Here is an 18923-nt window from a genome sequence, read left to right as displayed (position 1 = left end):
CAAACACATTTTATTTTCCTTTCAATAAAAACAGAATGAACTGCTTTCATTAGAGGATATAAAAACAGGCAAAGTTCTTGACTGTCATCTTTATTTTGCAGGGAGTGAAAATTAAAATGTCCGGCTGCTCTCCGGTCCCCTTACAGGAAAGCATACGGCAAATTTAATAAGCATAAAAGGTGAGTAATTCCTTTGTGACAGCTTCTAAATGAAACGTTTTGCTTTAGCGTTTGTCAGGCAACCTCCGAGGGAGGTGACATCACACACAAAGTCTGATCTTGTCCCCACTACAGCCAACAGCAAATTGGTGCTGACTTCAGGCAGGATGGCATCCTCCCCGCTATTCCCCATACACAACTAGTCTGGTTTGTCAGCCTAAAAACCCCAATTCACCCTAAATTTGCAGGCAGCACCAGCTGGGCCTGGCCCCGCATAGCATCCCCAGGCCCGGCCCAGTGCCAGTGGGAGGTGCTGGCCAGTCCTGCCTCTTGCACACCACAGGGCCAGGCCCCTTCTCGGAACCGCTCCAGCCTCAGCCCTGAGTTATAATTAAATCTTTGGGTGAATTATTTGTGTCACAAAGCTGCTCCCAGCCACAAGCCCGCCTCGCTTGCAACTGCAGCTGATGCTTAAATAGTTACACAGGCATTACTCAATAACTCTATTTGATCCAAAATATTCTCCAATTTGAGCAGATTGACTCGGCTATCGCGTCCCACGATTTTATCATTTTAAAGGTGTTAAAAACTCCCAGATTGCCACATTATTCATCATTCAAGATTAATGCTAGCCTGACAGATTATGCCAAATCTTTGAGGGGGTGTGCAATTTTTTCCTAAGTGCAGACAGCATACCTGCATGAGTCGTCTCTTGGCTGCTGCATATTGATTGTTTGCATTTCCTTTCTTATTTCTGTTGCTAAAGAGAGAATATTAGGGTGTGATTGTCAGGGTTAGTGCCGCTCTGACCTACACGTGTACTATTAATAATTTATGAGTTGATTTGAGATAGATCTCTGTGAAATGAGCTGGCAATAAGCAGGGCTGTCTGAGATGACAAAGATTCAGAATGGGCCAACTCACGTACATCAGCGTCTCGGCTTCAATCTGAAAACAGAACAGAACAAATCCTGGGTGTGTGTGGGCATGGTGCGGTTCTGCCCTCCTGGTCACTGTGATCCAAGACCCGAATGGAAATAGGGTACAGAGGTGCTTTTTCTTTATGTGACGTGGTACAGGAACAAATGCGGAAAGAAAATGTAGAGCTGACCTGAACATGAAGGAAACTGCTGCTTCAACAGCAAGCAGCTGGCTGCTAGGCACGGGGAAATCAGTCAATTCCTTGTTCCATACCTGAAATAAAGACATTTGGTCAAGGACTTAGATCCCACAGCACAAGCTGCAGCAGCAGAGAGAGGTGTATCAGCAGCACATGGGTAACACGTGGACAGTGTGACCGGGTGACAGCAGGAGTGCTCTCTCTATCTGTCTGCCAAGAGTTGTGTAGGAACCTTCTGGTTAATGTTCCCCTGTGCAGCAGCAGCAGGTGGCAGCTGGCAGCCAAGGGAGGAGCAGGGCTCCAGGAGCAGCAGGGAGGAGTGCCAGCTGTGCCCAAGCTGCTGCTGTGGTGTCCCCACAGCATGGAGCATCCCATAGAAGCCAGAGGATGAGGGCCCTGCAGAAGGCATCCTGCAAGAGTCCTCCTGCAGGGTGCATCACTCGGGAGGAGGAAAAGCCTTTGGTTTTCTGTAAGCTGCTGCATGGGCACTGTATGAACACCTCCCTCTGCGACGTGTTTCTCGGTATCATTTCCCAGGGAAAAGCCACTGCCTGCACAAGTCATTTTTCTTCAACTTCAGCAGCCAGGCCTGCATGTTCTTGGGTTTCATGGAGGGAAATCCCGAGTACTCAGTTCCCAGACCAACAAGAGGCTTTTTGGGCTCACAAGCCCCAGATTGGCCCAGGAACCCAGCAGGATGCCACATGTCAGTGCACACCCAGCAAACAATCCCACCCGTCAGTGCATCTGCCATCTTCAGGAGGAAATGCAAGCCTCGCTCCTTACAATGGCTCCAACATCATCCAGGAACAAGGAGGGACAAACTGAAGCAAGGCATTTCCTAGCGTGTCTCTTCTGTGGGAAAGAGGAAAGATAACATTGTGCTCGGGGCTTTTGCAACAGGATTTCTCCTATTTACAGGCAGTGGCCTGCACTGATAAAGGCCCCGTAGGAAGTGCTGCGATTATTGAGCAGCAGGACGGGAGGAAAACGCTGTAAAACTCCAGGCATAGAGCAAGGCCCTGTCCTGCAGTGTTCTGTCAACACCAGCCCTGCTTTCTCCAGTTTGGTTCCAACCAAACAGCACCGAGATTAACAAGAGCACAGCACTGCTGCAAGGGTCCCTCCAAGCAAATTCTGCCTGTGCTGCTTATTTAACCAGCACAAACAAGGTAACCTAATTACCCATCTCTTCTCACTTCTGGTTTTTAATCAGCAAGAGGTGTGAGTAACCTCTTTTTCTTTTCCAAAATAGGCATAAATCTCTGCTCTGAATGCCACAGTCTGAGGGATAATTAGGCCCAAATTTTCAGACACAACAGATGCCTGGGGGAGCTTGGTTTCCCAGTGATGGAGTTCAGAGGGAAGCAAATCCCTTTCAGGTGATTCAAGTCACACATCAAAAAGTGGGGCCCCTCTGCTCCCTCTCACAAAGGTCTTGTGCTGATAGCAGGGCTTTTTGGAGGCACTTGGTCCTGAACAGGGGAAAGTCCCAGCTCCTCCCTGGCCTGCGGCAGGCCCCAGATGTCCCTGTGCCTTACTGTGCCTCCATTTCCCCCCTGTAAAAGAGCAGATCCTGTTTACTGCATGTGAGGCTGAATTAATCCCTCACTGCAGAGGGCTTTGAAGCTCTGAGCAGGGAAGCTTTATCATAAACACAGAAGAATTATGGACTTCCTATATCCAGCCGGTGATGAGCAGGCACTGATGTCAAGGGGTTACTTTGACTTCCAGTCATCCAGAGCCAAACTTGCTTCCAGAGTTATGTGCATATATTGTTATGTGCATATATTGTTATGTGCAATCAAGTTTGCATCCTTTTGATGGACTCTCCCAGCATCTTCAGTCATCAAAACAGCAAGGGCTGTGGATCTTCTGATGTGGAGAATAACAGAGAAGATTCATATAAGCAGCACAAATTAGGCACTTTTTGGCCATATGATAGGAAGCCATCCTTCTGCCATGTACAGGTTACTCTTCCATCGAGGTAATTCCTTGGGACCAAATGGCACTGTCCCAAGGGGCACATTCATGGCCACTTCCAGCTGCAGGAGCAGCTTTCCCATGGGAGACGTGTAGGGGGTTATGAGTTCCTTCAGAGCTTCATGTCTTGAAGCAATGAAATCCCTTTAAAAGTAGCCTCCCTTGGTGAAAACCAGCCCACGAGGATAGAATAGCTCCTCATCCTTTGGTACTTCGATCTCATCACTGAAAAAACAGTCTTCAAATCATCACAGGAAGCAAATACAGATGTGAGTGGGAATGTAGGAACAATGTATTTTATGGGAGAAATCCTGTCCCATGCTAAAATTTCAAAACCTCAGAATTCCCAGCAATTGAATTGAAGCCCAGTTTCACAGCGAGTATTGCTCGCATAGGAAATAAAATAGATTCAAAGTTCCTGACACTTGGCTCAGAGGGGAGACTTCTGCAAAACCACAGTATTCCTTTCTGAAGCACAGGGAGATATTCATCTAAAACTGCCTTAATCATGTAAGTAAACAACATGAAATAGGGACACATGAGAGGTCTTAGAAACTGGAAATATATGGCACTTTGAAATCGCGTGCATGTGGAGAAGAAAGAATAGATTTCATAGACCGCTTTATCATCACAATTATTGATCATGCATTACAGACTCGGGACTTACACACAAAAAACAGGAATTTCCAGAATAATAGAAAATAAATTTAGAACTTCATGTACTACCTACTTCCTTTCGAAATAAAAATGCATCTTCATTACATTTGAAAACTGTTATTTAAAAATGTTCTTTAATTCAGAGCAGGTATTTTTGTGTTCTCAGGAAAAAACCCACCTGACTGCAGCACATTCACAAAAGCCACCTATTGGTTCAAACAAGAATGTCATTTTTAATCTGAGCAGCCTTCAGAAGACAGAATTTTTTTCAACTTCAGTATAAGCAGCACAATCATTTTTTTTTTTTTTCCATGGACTTCAGCTGAACCAGCCCCTGATGGGTCTTAAGCATTTCTACTCCGACATTTGCATTTGGTACTTGCACATCACCTGAAGCAGGCCTTCTGCCTTGGGTAAAGTTACAAGACATATGAGGCAGAGATGGTTTTGTCCAAAAGGTTTCTTTCTGTACTGTTTTCTATTTAATGTTTTTACTTTGCTTTCTTATCAACCATCAAAGAAAGAAACAATGCAAGAACCAAGCCAAGGGCTTATCTCAGCTCATGACTGATTTCTTATGTACAAGCTCAAAAAGGAGGGAAGACACTACCAGTAGTAAAGTCCAATTCTGCAAGCACCCAAAATCACGGGTTACACTAGCAAGTAATTACCACTCCAGCATATTTTAAATATACCCGTGGAAAGAATTAGAGGAACTGCAAATACTTGTAATTATAATAGCCTACTACACTATAAGATGCTTAATTTTGTGTTTGTTTGTTTGTTTGTTTTTAAAGTAATGGTAAGGTTAGGCACGTGTGGCACATTTAAGTGAACAAGGAAATCAGTTGTGCTTGGCTGATATTTTATCAAGAGGTGAATTCCTCCCTGCCTACAGGGAACCATGAGCCCTTGAGCAGGGTGAGGCAGCCAGACAAAGGATGCTCTGTGAAGGAGGGCAGTGAAGCCATACTCTGTGCATTTGGATTTCGTTGCTTTCCATTAAACCAAGTGGCTTAAAGCTATGATCCGGAGCATTATCTACTGAGAGCAGAGCACCCACCTGCTGTGGGTGTGAATCCCAAGAATGGGAACCTTTCCCCAAGGGACAGAATAGGCACCCACAATATGTTCAGTAAGGATGAGATCCCCAGATTGAGGGCAGCAACAACAGGAGAGGGGCAATGGGCTGGACGGAGCTGTCCAGAGGACACAGCCAAAGATGCCCATTTGCTGTGTTTTAATCTGAACCATCGTTTGCCACTGCAGCCTTTAAGCAGGCTCCAGCTGCCATCCGGCCTGTACTCTCCTCCCTGCTCTGCTCCCTACATGGGCACATCTCCCCCTATTCTTTTGTTTTTTTCCCTTTTGGTATTTATTTTTTCCTCTCCCCATCACCCCGTTCATGCGGAGCAGAACTGCTGATTACAAAGAGGCAGCCTGACTCCGGCAATAGGTCTTCTTCACTAATCCTCACTGTCACTGAAATTCCAGCTGCTACCAGAGTAAGAGGCTCAATCCATATTTGCCAGCTCTAATATGAAATCTGTCAGGGCCCAAATTAATGAGTTCCAAATTCCTTACATCACGGTAACAGGTTAAGACTGGTCAATTAATTACACAAATCCTGCCCAGTGCTCCCAGGCACCACGGCTTACATCACGGGGAGCGTGGAAAGACCCCCCAATCAAGCAAGACAAAGTAAAATAAACCAAAGCAAAAGAATAAAATATTTTGTTTTGCTTCGCTTTGCTGTCTCTGCTGGCAGGGCTGCGCAGGGCGGGGGACACGAAGCCGCCGTACGCCGCCATTTGCGCACATACACAAGCACCGCAGCCCCGCGCAGCCGCGCAGTCACCGCGAAGGCACCGCCCGCTCCGCGCCTCTCCCTGCACCGCAGCGCTCCCTGGCGGCGCGGAGGGACGCTCCCTCTGCATGGCGGGGGGCGCGGAGCCGCCGCCCCCTTTGTTTCCGCGCGGAGCCCCGTCCCTCTCTCCCCTCTCCGTTGCCACGGGCTGCGGTTGCCACGGGTAACCGCATGGCTGCCGCGCGCCTCCAGCGGTCGGGAAGCGGGCACACACACGTGCGCGGCCCCGCGGCGCGGCGAGGCGGAGCGGGCGCGGCGGGCAGGTAAAGCGCTGCGCGGCGCCGCGGGACGGGCAGGGAGCGGCGCTCCGGCGACATCGGGGCAGCGGGGCCGGAGACGCTGCGTGCCCGGGGAGAGGGCATCGCCCCTATTTTTTTTTCTTTCCCCCCCTTTTTGTTTTTTAACCTTTTTTTTGGTTTGTTTTTTTTATTATTTATTACTATTATTGTTGTTATTTCTCTCGTGTCCCTTTCGTTTCTTTCATTATTCCTCTTTTTTCCCCTATTTTTTTTCTCCTTTCTTATTTCCTTCTTTCACACTCCCCTCTCCCCCACACACACTTTTCCTTCTTTTTTTTTTTTTTTCCCTCTCCTCTTTCCCCCCTTCCCTCACAGAAGCTTCTGCAGATGCTGCACACACACACCTACACATACATACACATATATACACACACCGTGCACCGAGGTGCCTCGCAAATCAATAAAGAACCAAAGCAGAAGTGCCACAGCTGGGGCTTTCCAAGGCAGAAAGGCGAAGCAGCACTGCAGCACAATGCTTCTGCACCATAACGATTGCTACGTCCCTTCCACCCCGACCCCTTCTCTGGTGCTGTGACTGCCTTTCCTCAAGCACCAGGGCTTTTCCTGAACAGAATCGGCTTGATCATGAAAATCGGAATTTGTATTTTGGTGTTGGGGAAGAATGCAGCCCTGTAAAAGCCGAAGGGAAGAAACCCAGCACAGCGAGCAGGAGAGAAACACACAGCTCTGTGCCATCCATCGCCAAACCGCATCCTACGCTTTGAGTGACAGTCACCAACACTGCACACCCACAGTATTTAAATATTATTCCACTAAACGTTTCAACATATTTTTAAAAAATCTCATGGGATGGGCATGGGATGTTGCAGGCGGGGGTGGGGGGGCAGTTTACAGAAGCGCCCTGCTCTTCTCATGAAGATTTGCTGTCCAAAAGATGTCTTTTTCTCTTGTCTTTCTTATTAAATGTGTTCCAATGGCACAGTAACAGGTTGCTCCCAATGTCCTGGAGGTACACACTCTGTAATTAGACAGCCTGTATGGCTCTGGCTGGAGCCATTTCCTCTTAATTTCTACAAAAAGACGAGGAAAGGAGAAAGAATGGAAAGGAGAAATAAAGGAAAATAGAAAGAAAGAAAAAAAGAGGGAATAAAAAAAGAGGACAAAACCAGAAAGAAAATCAAATACAACTGTGTATGTACATATCACAAAAATAGCTGAAATTATACAGGGCAAGTCAAAGCAAATAGTACGTTGATAGAAAAAAAGAGGAAGCCTCAATGGTAGGTTTAAACACAGGATAAAAGGGGTAACTGGGTTTAATTAATTGAAAACTTTTAAGAAATCATCATGTAAAATGGGAACGTTGCATTCTAAGCAAAAGCTAAAGCGCAGCGTTTGAGTGCAATTACTTGAGCATTATTGTCATTAGATGAAATTGGCAATAGTAATTAAATGTATTACAAACTCAACATTACCCTGTTTGAAAGACCAGCAGGAAATGGCATGGCTCAAAACGAAGAAATACCACTCCGAATACCAGGGCTGCTCTTGTAAAAGCAAAATGTACGGACACTGCTGGAAATCACCGCCTTGCTCAAGTTGCAAAAGACACCGGTTTTCTTTTAATATCTTTAAATGTAAGTTAAATAGAAACCAGCACTTAAATGCTTCCAATTAAAGCATTCATATGCACTCACATACAGCTGATACACAAAATAAATACTGGGACATAAAACACTTTTCCTTCCTTTTTAATAATAATAAAAAAGATGCAGTAGTACATCCAGTAAGCCCAACAGTGAGAAGATAAATATTTAAACACGTTTCTGTCCGATCAGAAGAAAGAGCTGCTGTAGAATTCCAACTTTTGAGCAATCTGACAAAGGAAACAGCGAGATAAGAACAGAACTGATAGAAAACTGAGATTTATTTCAGAAACACCTTTGTTTGGAATCCATTCAGCAGCGCACAAACAGATCAGCTCCTGGAATGGAAAAACAAAACAACCACAAAGGTTTCTCCAGGCTCTGTGCTTCTGCACTTTGTCAAATATTGAGGGCTTGTCTGCAGGGCAGGGCAGTGAAGCGCTTCAGCAGCCCGGCTCGAGCTTTCCAAACAAAACCTAAAAATAATATTAAAAAAATAAAAGAAAGCCCACCCATCCTACACTTCATTAAATAAAAACAGTACTATCATTCTCTGACATTTCCAGCTTTATATATCCCCATCTTTTAAATAAGCCCCCAAAACAATTTTTCTAATAATGCACTCTCTTAAACCAAAGTTGTGCAATGGAACCATCCCTGCGTGGCACTAATAGCTATTTTTAGGCTACTTTTAGCGATAACTTGTTGCTTTAATTAAATGTTATCAGTTTTACGTTAAAACAGCTTCGTTGCTAACTGGCACAGAAGCCGAGATGGCGAAGAGATCCATTTGTGCAATTCAATCAGACTAAGCAAAAAGAAGCACGGGTATTTATCTCAGGAAAGCGCTGCCATCAACAGAAAACAGTGGCTCGGAGCAGTTACCTAAGAGATGTTATCCTCAGGCTATTAAAACACGTTTCTAAAATTACACAGATTCCCAGCTGGATGCTTTAAAAAAGCGTGCCCACACATGCCTGTGCTAACCTTTATGAGGTGTCCAGTTAATAATCTATTGTTTCTGTAATGCATAGGAGGTTAACAACGCTCCTTCTTTGAAAGTAGCCCCAGATTTCTTAAAGAGGACGCACGCACCCATTGCAGGCTGGGAACACAGCGCCGGAGCACACAGAGCTCTGCTGGGCCCATCGGACCCCCCAGCTCTTTTTAATAGCAGCTAAATGTCAAATATAAATACAACACCACAGCGAAACGTATTCCTTTGACAGAGCCTGGGACAAGACGCTACGCAGCTGCTGCTAACAATAAAGAGCAGTGCTGACGTTTAATCAAAATAAGAATTGGTGGTTACAAAGTTGTGTGCAAGCCTGTCTTTTGTTTGTGAAGTGCTCCGTATCCATGTGCTAACTGCAGCCACAATGGAACCGGCAGCTCCAGTTATTCCCAAAGATTCCGGCCCGCATTCACGCCGCTTGTTGCAGCTAAGGGATCATCGTCACCTTGGAGTGACAGACAGCATTTATGCTGCTACATTAAAGCACTGCTCCTGACATCTTCGTGTGGGTGCCTGAAGTTAAATATGTTGGGTGGAGTCCTGGCCACAGTGCAATCAGTGGAAAATTCAGCCATTGGTTTTAATGGACTGCATCCAAGCTTCTCACTGGGAACGAGTACCCATCATTTCCCTGGGAACTGAGAATCCTCAGCAACCCTAGAAGTTATGTCATTTTTATTATCATTTCCAATTTCCAAGCAACCATACACAAGAATTTTGGCCTTAAGTTCTTATACACGATAAAAACAGGCTTTCCATAAACATCACAGAAAGATCAGGGAAGATATATTTATATCTCAAATTGTCAGCAGCGTATAGTTCGTACAAATGTTGTTTTGCTGATGTTGCTGAGCTACTTGAAAAAGTTAATACCTTGTGGGGTGTGTAATTTCATCACCAATGTCAAATGACTTCTAAAGATGAAACTTCTCTGTTGCAAATTACAAAAAGATGCTTTGACTGTGTTTGATATGATACACCAACTCTAAAGCTGAGGATGAAGTTATCTTTATTTTTCCAGCTCTAAGACGTGCACTCACTAAGGGAAATATTTTAACAGCCACGTCAGTCAGCGGAACATGACTAACCCAATACTGAGATTATAATAGTTACAGAGAAGTAAATGCAATAGGTAACACATAGGCCTGAGTCAGCAGACATAATAAATCAAAGAAATAATATCGAGGTCTGTTTAAAAACTCTGTAAGGAGACACTGTTGTGTTGACAATAAGTCTTTTAGGTGCGTGTTGCTAGAAAGTTGCATTTATGTGGTGTATGTAACTAGTAAACAGAGGAGAAACCATTTTGTGCTGTCCTTAAGATAAGAATACAGAACTGATCTTTCATGATTCTTCAGAAGCTAGGCTTGCTTTACATCCACATGAAATGCTGTCATCACTAGGTCCAAGCCCGGAGGATGAACTGCAGAAAAAGGGGAGAGGAAAAAAATAAAATAAAAGGAGGAAATTGGTTTTCACAACACACTCAAAGCCTGAGTAACAGAGGAGAACTTTAATTATCTCCAGTCACAAAGAGAGACAGGAAATTTGGACTTTTAATTAGCCATTTGGAGTGCAGTTGGATATTTTTTTAGCAAGATAATTTAAACGCGAATAATTCAAGTCTGACTAAATGAAATTCACATAATCAGAATGCAGATAATTGAATTTCTACTGCATTCATTAATTCAGTGTGGAGGTGTGTGTGAAGACTTCTATGATGAGCTGTCACAGCTCAATAAAATCTCAGTCAATTAATTTTTTCATTATCTTAGTATTACATCAACAAAAAACTGAAGCACACGCATGCGTGTGTGTGTATATATATGCAATCTCTGAAAGTAAGGAAATACAGAAATCACCTCTCCGAATCAGAGTCTGCATCGTTTCCTCCTTTTTTTCTCTCTTCATCTTCTATAGGAAAGCGCCTGTTCAAAGAGGCAAACTTCTGAATCGCATCAGCGACAGAATATTTCGTCTGCCCAGATACACAAGCCTCCATATCTTCCGGACTTAGCTGAGTCTGTAGGAAGAGGTGAAGCCTGCTGTCCGAGAGCAATAACGCGTTTTGTAGAATCCTTTAAAAAAAAGAGAAGTGAAATGTTTCTATGTGGATACACGCACATTCTGAAGTGTTTTACCAGAACGAATTCTAAATGATGCCCTGATTTTAAGATTCCTTCTGAATCCTAAATCAATTACAGAAGGTAATGAACTTATTAAAATGATTAGGTGTGCGTTACTTTCTTTTTACATTATTTGGAATTTCAGGTGAGTAAAAACACAAAGCTAAGAGTTAAGCACATCTGCTATAAGAATAACTTCAAGGACGTTTCTTCCATGTAACCATCTGTTATTACAACATGGATTAATTAATGATGTTCAGGCAGTTGGAGACTCTTACGAAAATTTGGTCTCTGTTTTGATAATTGTTTTTAAATAGCTAAGCTTTTCTGAAAATTGCGAGTCACCAATTTCTTTGGTTGGGCAAAGAAGTGCGTACGGAGACACAGAACTCCAGACACACGCAGTGTCGGAACTTTGAAATCCCTGCAAACAGAGCCAATGTTAGCCAGAACTCGTTACGTACATACGTTTAAACAAGAGTGAAAATGCTGCTACTGAGCACAATTTTAAATGTACCTCTAAACAGTTCTCAGAGAACCTCACATGCGATTTCACACTAGCTTTTCAAATTCCATTTTCATATTTGGCTTATACGTATTTCAAGTAAAACTTCAAATACATTTAGCACACAGTATTTACTTTCATATAATATGGAGTAAAGAAAGTCTAATACGTTCCAGTAACACAGAACGTTGTAGAGGCACTTTTACAAGGACTTAAAATTGCAGATCACCATCGCTATTTTGAAAAAAATATTGCAGCTTTGCTGTAGCATTTATCTACGGAAGGAATTCTTCTGTACATACATCCTACAATGTGTAACAAGAGACCTTTTGCTTGTATGCATGTGCAATTTTTCCTATCCACGTGAGTAAAGTCGTTACTGTCTACGGCTGTGCCAAATAGCACTCCATAAAACTTAAATATCTTTAAAGAAACCAAAACTATTAGGAGTCTTTATTTACCTATTTCTACCCATTTGGTTTACAACAGTTGCCCCCAAAAATAATTACTATGCAGTAGGAGACAAGAAATGACATTAATGCAAGAAGTAGTAAAAGCAGTAAGACACAGTGCATTTGATAGGTACTCTGATTAAAATTAAATGCATAGCTGATCAGTTCCTTCTATCAAATAAGACTAATGAAGTGCTTGGACTGTAATATTTTAAAATACAAATACATTCTGAAATCCATGCTCTAAAGTAGCCAGCATTACAACATTTAATTAGCATGCTAACATATGTCTGGTTTTATCTAAGCCTATACAATTCTGGCAAGTCAAAACAAATAATAAGAGTTGTCTAACTAAAAATGTAGGATATTTGTGTTTGCACATATTTCCATTGCCTGGGCAAACACACATGCGTTCTGAACCAAATAATTCAAACTTTGACTTCTTACAGTGAGGAAATGCCTCCAGTGAGCCCAGTGACCTACCAGGTGCAAATAAAACTGTCTAAGAAGGAACAGACTTGACTGAAACTCAAACACATTTTCATGCCTATGTTGTCTTCTCAACCTCATATAAATTCTCACAACTCTAATTAAAAATAAACATAGCAAACAGAGTACGTATCTGTAAAGCCAATGCATGCAGTGTATTAACATACTGAAAAACTTCTTAGCTCTCATAATGAAGCAAGCAAATGCCCTGTAAGTCAACCCAAATCACAGAATTTACAAGTCTACACACCTTGACAGCACCAGCTCATGAATGCTTTGAAAAGTCATCATTCACTGGATGCTAACAGAGGATTTCAGCCTTGACTCGTGATAAACACATTCCAAAAGACGACAAACATTGCGACAGCAAAATACAAGAAAAAAAATACTGTTCTACACAGTAAATCCACATTTATGGTTTACGCGCTCAAGGGAGTCAATTTTCTCCTCCCTCTTTTCCTCCTCTTAAAAGAGAAGGAAAAAAAAAAGTATTTAAAACGTATAAAAACAACATCGCAGAGCTCACCCCTCGAGGAAGGAGAGCTACCCATTTTCCCAGGCTTATAAGCACAAGGAGGGATGCACATTTCTGCAATTCTAAGCATTGGCGTGTCTAATACAAAGTAACACAGCAAAAGCCAAGAGATTAAATTCTGCCCGTGGCATTTAGTTTCACAGCTTTTCTTCTTCCTCTACCTTCCAAAGTTTCCTGCCACCCAGCGAAAACACAAGTAACTAACTGCTCGTGCCATTACGCCACGCTTACAGCTCGGTTGCTGCTTGGAATTTATTTTATTTTCTTTATAAAATAATGGCTAATCTTTAAAATTGATTTTAGATGGTTTGAGGCATTACACCAGAGGAGCAATGAGCGCTAATGTCAATGATATTGGACACAAATTCATTTTAGCTTTACTTCACGTCCAGTACAATTCTGCTAAGCCTTGAACTGCGAAAGCGCCGTTATTAACTCAGCAGTAACCCAACGCATGGAACAGCAAACAAAAGCCATGAGAGTACAGACTGATCGGGACCTCAAGGCTACTGTCCTTTTTTTTTTTTTCTTCCCTTTGCTGCTATAATTCAATTTCCAATTTTACTTTACATTGGACTCATTATTTCGCTGTGATTTTCTTTTCTGCTTCACAGCGCCATCTGGAGCTGAAATGATGGAAGAGAAACCAGGGGGAAGGGACGGGAAGAGGTAGGTTAAGCTAAATAGCACACACACACATTTGGGGGCGGGGGAAGGCGTCAAACACACAATGCATTTTGCAAAGCAGTTAAAGCAAACACGCACACCTTTCACCCAGTTGTATCCTTGAAACGTTTCTCTTTTCTTTTAATTAAAAAGTAACTGCTTTCACCCCCTCATCTGAACCAACAGGTTAGATTGCTTTTTAATTGCATCCTTCTAGCAATCAAAATGAAAAATAATTTCTGCTCCATCTGTAAGCAGTACGTTTTCCTGTTGGAAATCCTGTTCCAAGGAAATAACCACACGCTCGTGGCCAGGTGTGAGAGCAGCACTGAGGGCTGGCAGAGCAGCCACCCCATGGGCCCTCACCAAGTTGGGGACTCATTGTGCAAGGTGCTGCACCTCTGAAATACACACTGGGCTCCACGGACTGCAAGGTCAAAATCTCACAGCACAACACACAAATAAATAAAAGCAGAAGAAAAGGTGGAATGCCCTAATATTAATGCTCATATATAACATTAATACCATAGCACAAGCTCAGCATTCACACAGTTTGAATCCAACCAGGAGCACTGACGGTGTTCCTCCAGCAGTTTTATGAGTACAGGTGTCAATGCAAAGCTGCAGTTGCAGTGATGTAAATCAGCTCCCTCCGCAGTTGTGCTAATGTCAGATCACGGGGCTCACAATGATAATTCCTATAAACTCACTGGACACATTTAAGAGAACAACAGACTTTCTGTGCATGCCTAGAATAACAATGAAAGGCTAAATCCTGCAAGTCTTTATCACATCAGCAGTCATTACTTGTCAGAGATCTCACTCCTCAGCCAGATTGCTCACATGCATAATGACTGCTTATGTGATTAAGAGGGCTGCAGGAGAAGGCTCTACATTTGAATTAGAGATAATAAAATCATTTTTTATTTGTGGCCATGTGAATCGCTGTTTGTAAGCTTTCAGTAAGCGCTCGTGATCTCTGGACCCTTAAAGAAAAGGGGCAGAAAATATGACTTCACAACCAAAAGTAGTAATGTCATTTTTGAGGAAACGCTGGGTAGTATATGAGGAGTATTTCTCCTTCCCCATCTTACAGCAAGAACATGTACTGAAGACAAAACATGTGCTTTGTCTTATTTGGACAAGGTCCAAAATCTGGTTTTCTTCAACATGATTTTATTAGGTATATTATACACTGTTCTGCTGGAGGAGAACAACATATGGCCGAACAGCACAACTTAATCCTAACTAAAGATTTCCTGTATCTACTGTAACCTAATACAATGACAGATGCACACTTGTATATGTGTGGAAGGTTAACACTCCGATTTTGTTTTCAACAAATTTACTCTGCCCATTTACATCATATCAGGAGAGAAAGGAGAAAATAAAACTTGAGAGACAACAGATCACAGCCTGGGCTGTGGTGCCCTCTATTGAACATCCGCTCTGCCTCGCAGTGAGCGCAGGGCTGCACAGTCTGCAGTAAACAAAGCTCCATTTCCTCCTTTTAAAAAGCCTACTGTGTCTCCTCATTCATTTTTTATAACAGAGGAAATGTTACTGATAGCGAGCAACTGTGAAGCAACTGTTTAGGATCTGATAATGAATACATTTAAGAATTAGCATTTCTGCTAAGCGTTATTCATTTCAGTGGGTTTGCTTCCCTCACCAGAAAGAAAAAGCTTCAATGCTTTGCTCAGAACAGCTCCACTGAAAAGAGGCAGCCACCACCCACAGGAGTAAATCCTACCTGCCCATGGCTGCAATGCTCCTGCTGCTTGGTGCTGACCAATCAGCCACATAGGCTCTGGCAGGCTGGGATCCAACCTCTTCAGAATCAGCCCCTACTTTCCACGTGTCACCACATGGGGACCTCTCCAGGAAAGAGTCCTCTACCTCTATGCCAGCTTGTGCCTGTGGGAAGGAAGGCAGCCTGAATCCCAAAGTTAGTTATTCAGCTATTTAGGGATGAAAGCAAAAGGGATCTTGTGGAACCTAGTCCTGTAAGGCAGTGCTTCAATTCTGACATCTAATTTAAGAGAAAGCTTATCCAGTGAATCAACCTACAGACATCCTCAAATGCACGAGGATACATACCAGGAAAAAAACACAATCTTCCTGATTCTTACAAAGTAATTTGTAATTGAAAATGGGCTAGCTGGCTTCCGTTAATGCAAATGGACTTTTGAAATATTAAATTATGCCCAGGCAAGAAGCAAGCCTTACAGCTCTTCATCATTCAGAGATAATAACCTGTAAGAATAGCAGGTCTTACCCTGTGCTGCTGTGGGAAAGCCAAATCAAAATGGGAAACATTTTCAGACTTCGCCAAACTGTATAGCTTGGATATAGTTTCCAGCTATTGGCACGTTCTACAGGAAGAAGCTGCACAGAGGTCCTTTCCTAGCACCTCACCATGCTAGCTACCTGTGTTGAGTGACATGTGAAGAACAAAGGGACTTTACAGCAGTTGACAAAGATAGGATGCCACAGTGCTCCCAGGGTGCTGCCTCCAGCAGCAAAATCCTTACTCCTCTGGCATGTGGCTGTTGTCCTGGCAGAAGCTGCAGCAACTTCTCACGCAGAGCAACGGGCACAGGGCAGAATCAGAAATTCTTACAAACCTGAACTCCATTGCAGGTATGGTTTCAATCCAAAAAGCTTATAGCATACTGGATATAGGTTGGGTTCCTTACGTGTGGGCATTTGAAATCTGTTACCTATAAACCTCTGCCTCAACAGATACACACAAGTGGTACAGATTTCATCCCACAAAGAAAGATCAGCTGTATAAATAAACTATATATAAACCACCAATATATGAAGACAGAAGAATTGGGGTGCTTTCAGTAGTATTAGCTGGAGCAGTCCAAAATCAGCAATGATCACATATGAGACTTAAAGACAACACACTAGTTAATGAGTCCCCCAGATGCTTTTTCAGTGTAAGATCTAATAAGTCCTTTGGTCCGGACTTATTTAGAAAGAAATAAAAGAAGCATCACAGCAATATGGATCAGCCAATAAAAAGATCCCTACTATAAATATCAGTACGTCTAACATGCCAGCCAGCAGAGGGCAATGGTACAGCATGCAATTTGCCAAGTCAATTCATCACAACACAACTGTCTCTCTGCAAATTCCTTCCAACTAGACCCCAGGGCTGAGGGAAAGCTGACACCTTTCTAAATGGCATCCAAATTGAAACGTTTAAATCATTTCCTTACAACAGAGACGCCTCTTTCCTCACTCCTGGACTAACAACAGCAAGGCAAAATGCTCAACAAGCCGTCATGTTCTCCTGTCAGTACCCTGTCAAAACAGGCGTCCACAAAATCAAAATGTGATGATCTGTTTCAAGAGAATCTACTTCTGTGTTTTGCCTCCTGAAGCACAGGCAGTGGTTGTTATTATTTACGATGCTGAGATAACATACCTTAGTGCAGAGGCCAATCTGTTAACATTTTAAAATAAGAGTGATTTTGAAAATTCACCACTCCATGAGGAGGCACAGATAATGTAGAATTGCTCAGACACAGCTGGGCTGAACTATCATACTTCTTGGCTGACCGTCGGTATTAATGATTGTGCTTCTAGAGGCAGTATTTCAGCGTCTTTCTCTCTTGAGGGTAAGAAAATACACAGTAACCCTTTTCTGCTTTCCTTTCCTCATCTTATATGCCCTCATATTTACCCTTCTGGCCCCAGATCCTGTTTACAACTGTACATGGAAGTATTCCCACAGGCTAGCTCTCCCTGCCTTCAGTTGTTCAGCTTAACGTACATACTTCAGAAACAAGCATTTACAGTCTGCTATGGAAACCTATAATTGTAACACACTGACTGGAAAAACAGTGGGCCCACTATTCCTCTGCCTTCTGACCATAAGGCTTAAAGTCTTCTTAAATGATTTTTCTTCCTTATGCAGCTCTGCTTCACAGAAACATTAATAACAATAGAAGATTAATGTTTCTGTTCTCAGGTTTGCTATGTTCTTAATCTGAACAGAGGCTAAAGGCAGCATCCAAAGTCATTCACAGTTCTGCCATAGCAACACTGAACAGGTCTGCACTCATAACAGCAGTGGCAAGATATAGGATAATGGCAGAGAAAGCAGTAAAATTACAGTAATGAGGTCTCTGCCACTGCAGATGGTGAAGGGCTTTATAGCAGCATCACTGAGCAATGCACTGCTGGAACTAACACAGTGCTCCCCTGTAACTCAGGTCACAGTCTAGCTATGTTCATTTACGTAGATCTTTTACATAACCACACAGCTGAATGATTTTATACAATCTGCAGCTGTAGTGAGAATTATCACAGCTGCTAGAGCTTGTTTATGTTGGCAGTGGTAAACACAGTAACTGCCATTATAGGTAGTATCCATGTTAGAAGAACTCACTATCGAATTTTCCCAAGCTCCCAGTGGTACAGACCCCAGAATTCATTAGAGACACTGATATTCCATGAATATAGAGATGGAAAGAAGTCTGTTTCTTTGTATAAAGAATATCTAGCTTATTCTTGGAAGAAATAAGTAGACATCACCATGAAATATTTTTCAACCTTAATAACAAATCACAAAGCAATATAAATACAAAACCATTACTACTGATCAGTCAATGAAATGACAGAAAACCTCAAGCCGACAATTTCTGACAGCCTGTACAGCTGAATTCATGTGTATGAAATACGACTTTGCGCAAATAAAGCAAAATAGGTAGCATGTAAAGATGACCACAAGGTGGCTCTCAGGTACCAGAGATGAACTATGTTCAATCAAAACTGATGACATCATAAAAAAGCCAACCTCACTAAGACAAGACGCACTTACTTCTCCAGGAACTCCTGCAGACCCTGGCGACGATGGTCCACGTGATGGGGATTGTTCATATTGAAAAAAGGAGTTTTAGATGGCAGTTCAGGTAACTGTCTTTATAAAGAACAAGCAAATACACAGTTAAAACCAAGGCTGAAGCAATGAAGAAAAATGATATAAGCAAATGCCAATCCCACATTTTTGAAAATAATGAGTTATATTCCAGAAGCCTCATTAAACTGAATTTGACAATGCAAAGTTGAGAAATCAAAGGGCTTCTGACAATACCTCAAAAGGAGGAATGACTCAGATTCTTCTGGTCCAGTTGATAAGACTGCAAGTATGCCTGCCTAGACCCCCTATGTTCTTAGGTTCTATCATGCACATCCCAGAAGCTCACAGAAGGTACACCTATGCTGTTGTTATCAGTTAGTTTAAGCAAAACAGCCTCAAGCTCAGCATGACCTAGTAGTCTGTGTTGGCCACATCGGTTGTTTCCACTACCTCTGTGCAGCAAAAGGAAACAGCTCAGATCTGTTAGAAATTAGACCGGGGTTCACCAAACAAAGGATATCAGTACAAACCACATTCTTCTGAGTTTAAAGCACTATGATCCTATAAA

General features: G+C 42.7%; 1 protein-coding gene across 5 annotated transcripts in view; it reads right to left on the bottom strand.

The window, feature by feature from the left end:
• Positions 1 to 7780: 7780 nt before the first annotated feature.
• Positions 7781 to 18923, bottom strand: part of SNX10 (sorting nexin 10) — a 32960-nt gene continuing 21817 nt past the window's right edge. For all 5 annotated transcript variants that reach the window (XM_085226233.1, XM_085226231.1, XM_085226230.1 and 2 more), the window contains 3 exons: positions 18317 to 18415; positions 10569 to 10784; positions 7781 to 10129 (listed from right to left, as the gene is read on the bottom strand). In XM_085226233.1, the coding sequence (XP_085082359.1) occupies positions 10051 to 10129; positions 10569 to 10784; positions 18317 to 18415 (394 nt within the window). In that variant the 3' untranslated portion in view covers positions 7781 to 10050. The remainder of the gene's footprint in view (positions 10130 to 10568; positions 10785 to 18316; positions 18416 to 18923) is intronic.

The sequence above is a fragment of the Meleagris gallopavo genome, chromosome 6 (assembly GCF_905368555.1).
Source record: "Meleagris gallopavo chromosome 6, MGAL_WU_HG_1.1, whole genome shotgun sequence".
In the NCBI taxonomy this organism is placed as follows: domain Eukaryota; kingdom Metazoa; phylum Chordata; class Aves; order Galliformes; family Phasianidae; genus Meleagris; species Meleagris gallopavo.
The sequence above is the reverse complement of the archived record's forward strand: the minus strand, read 5'-3'. Positions and strand labels throughout refer to the sequence as shown.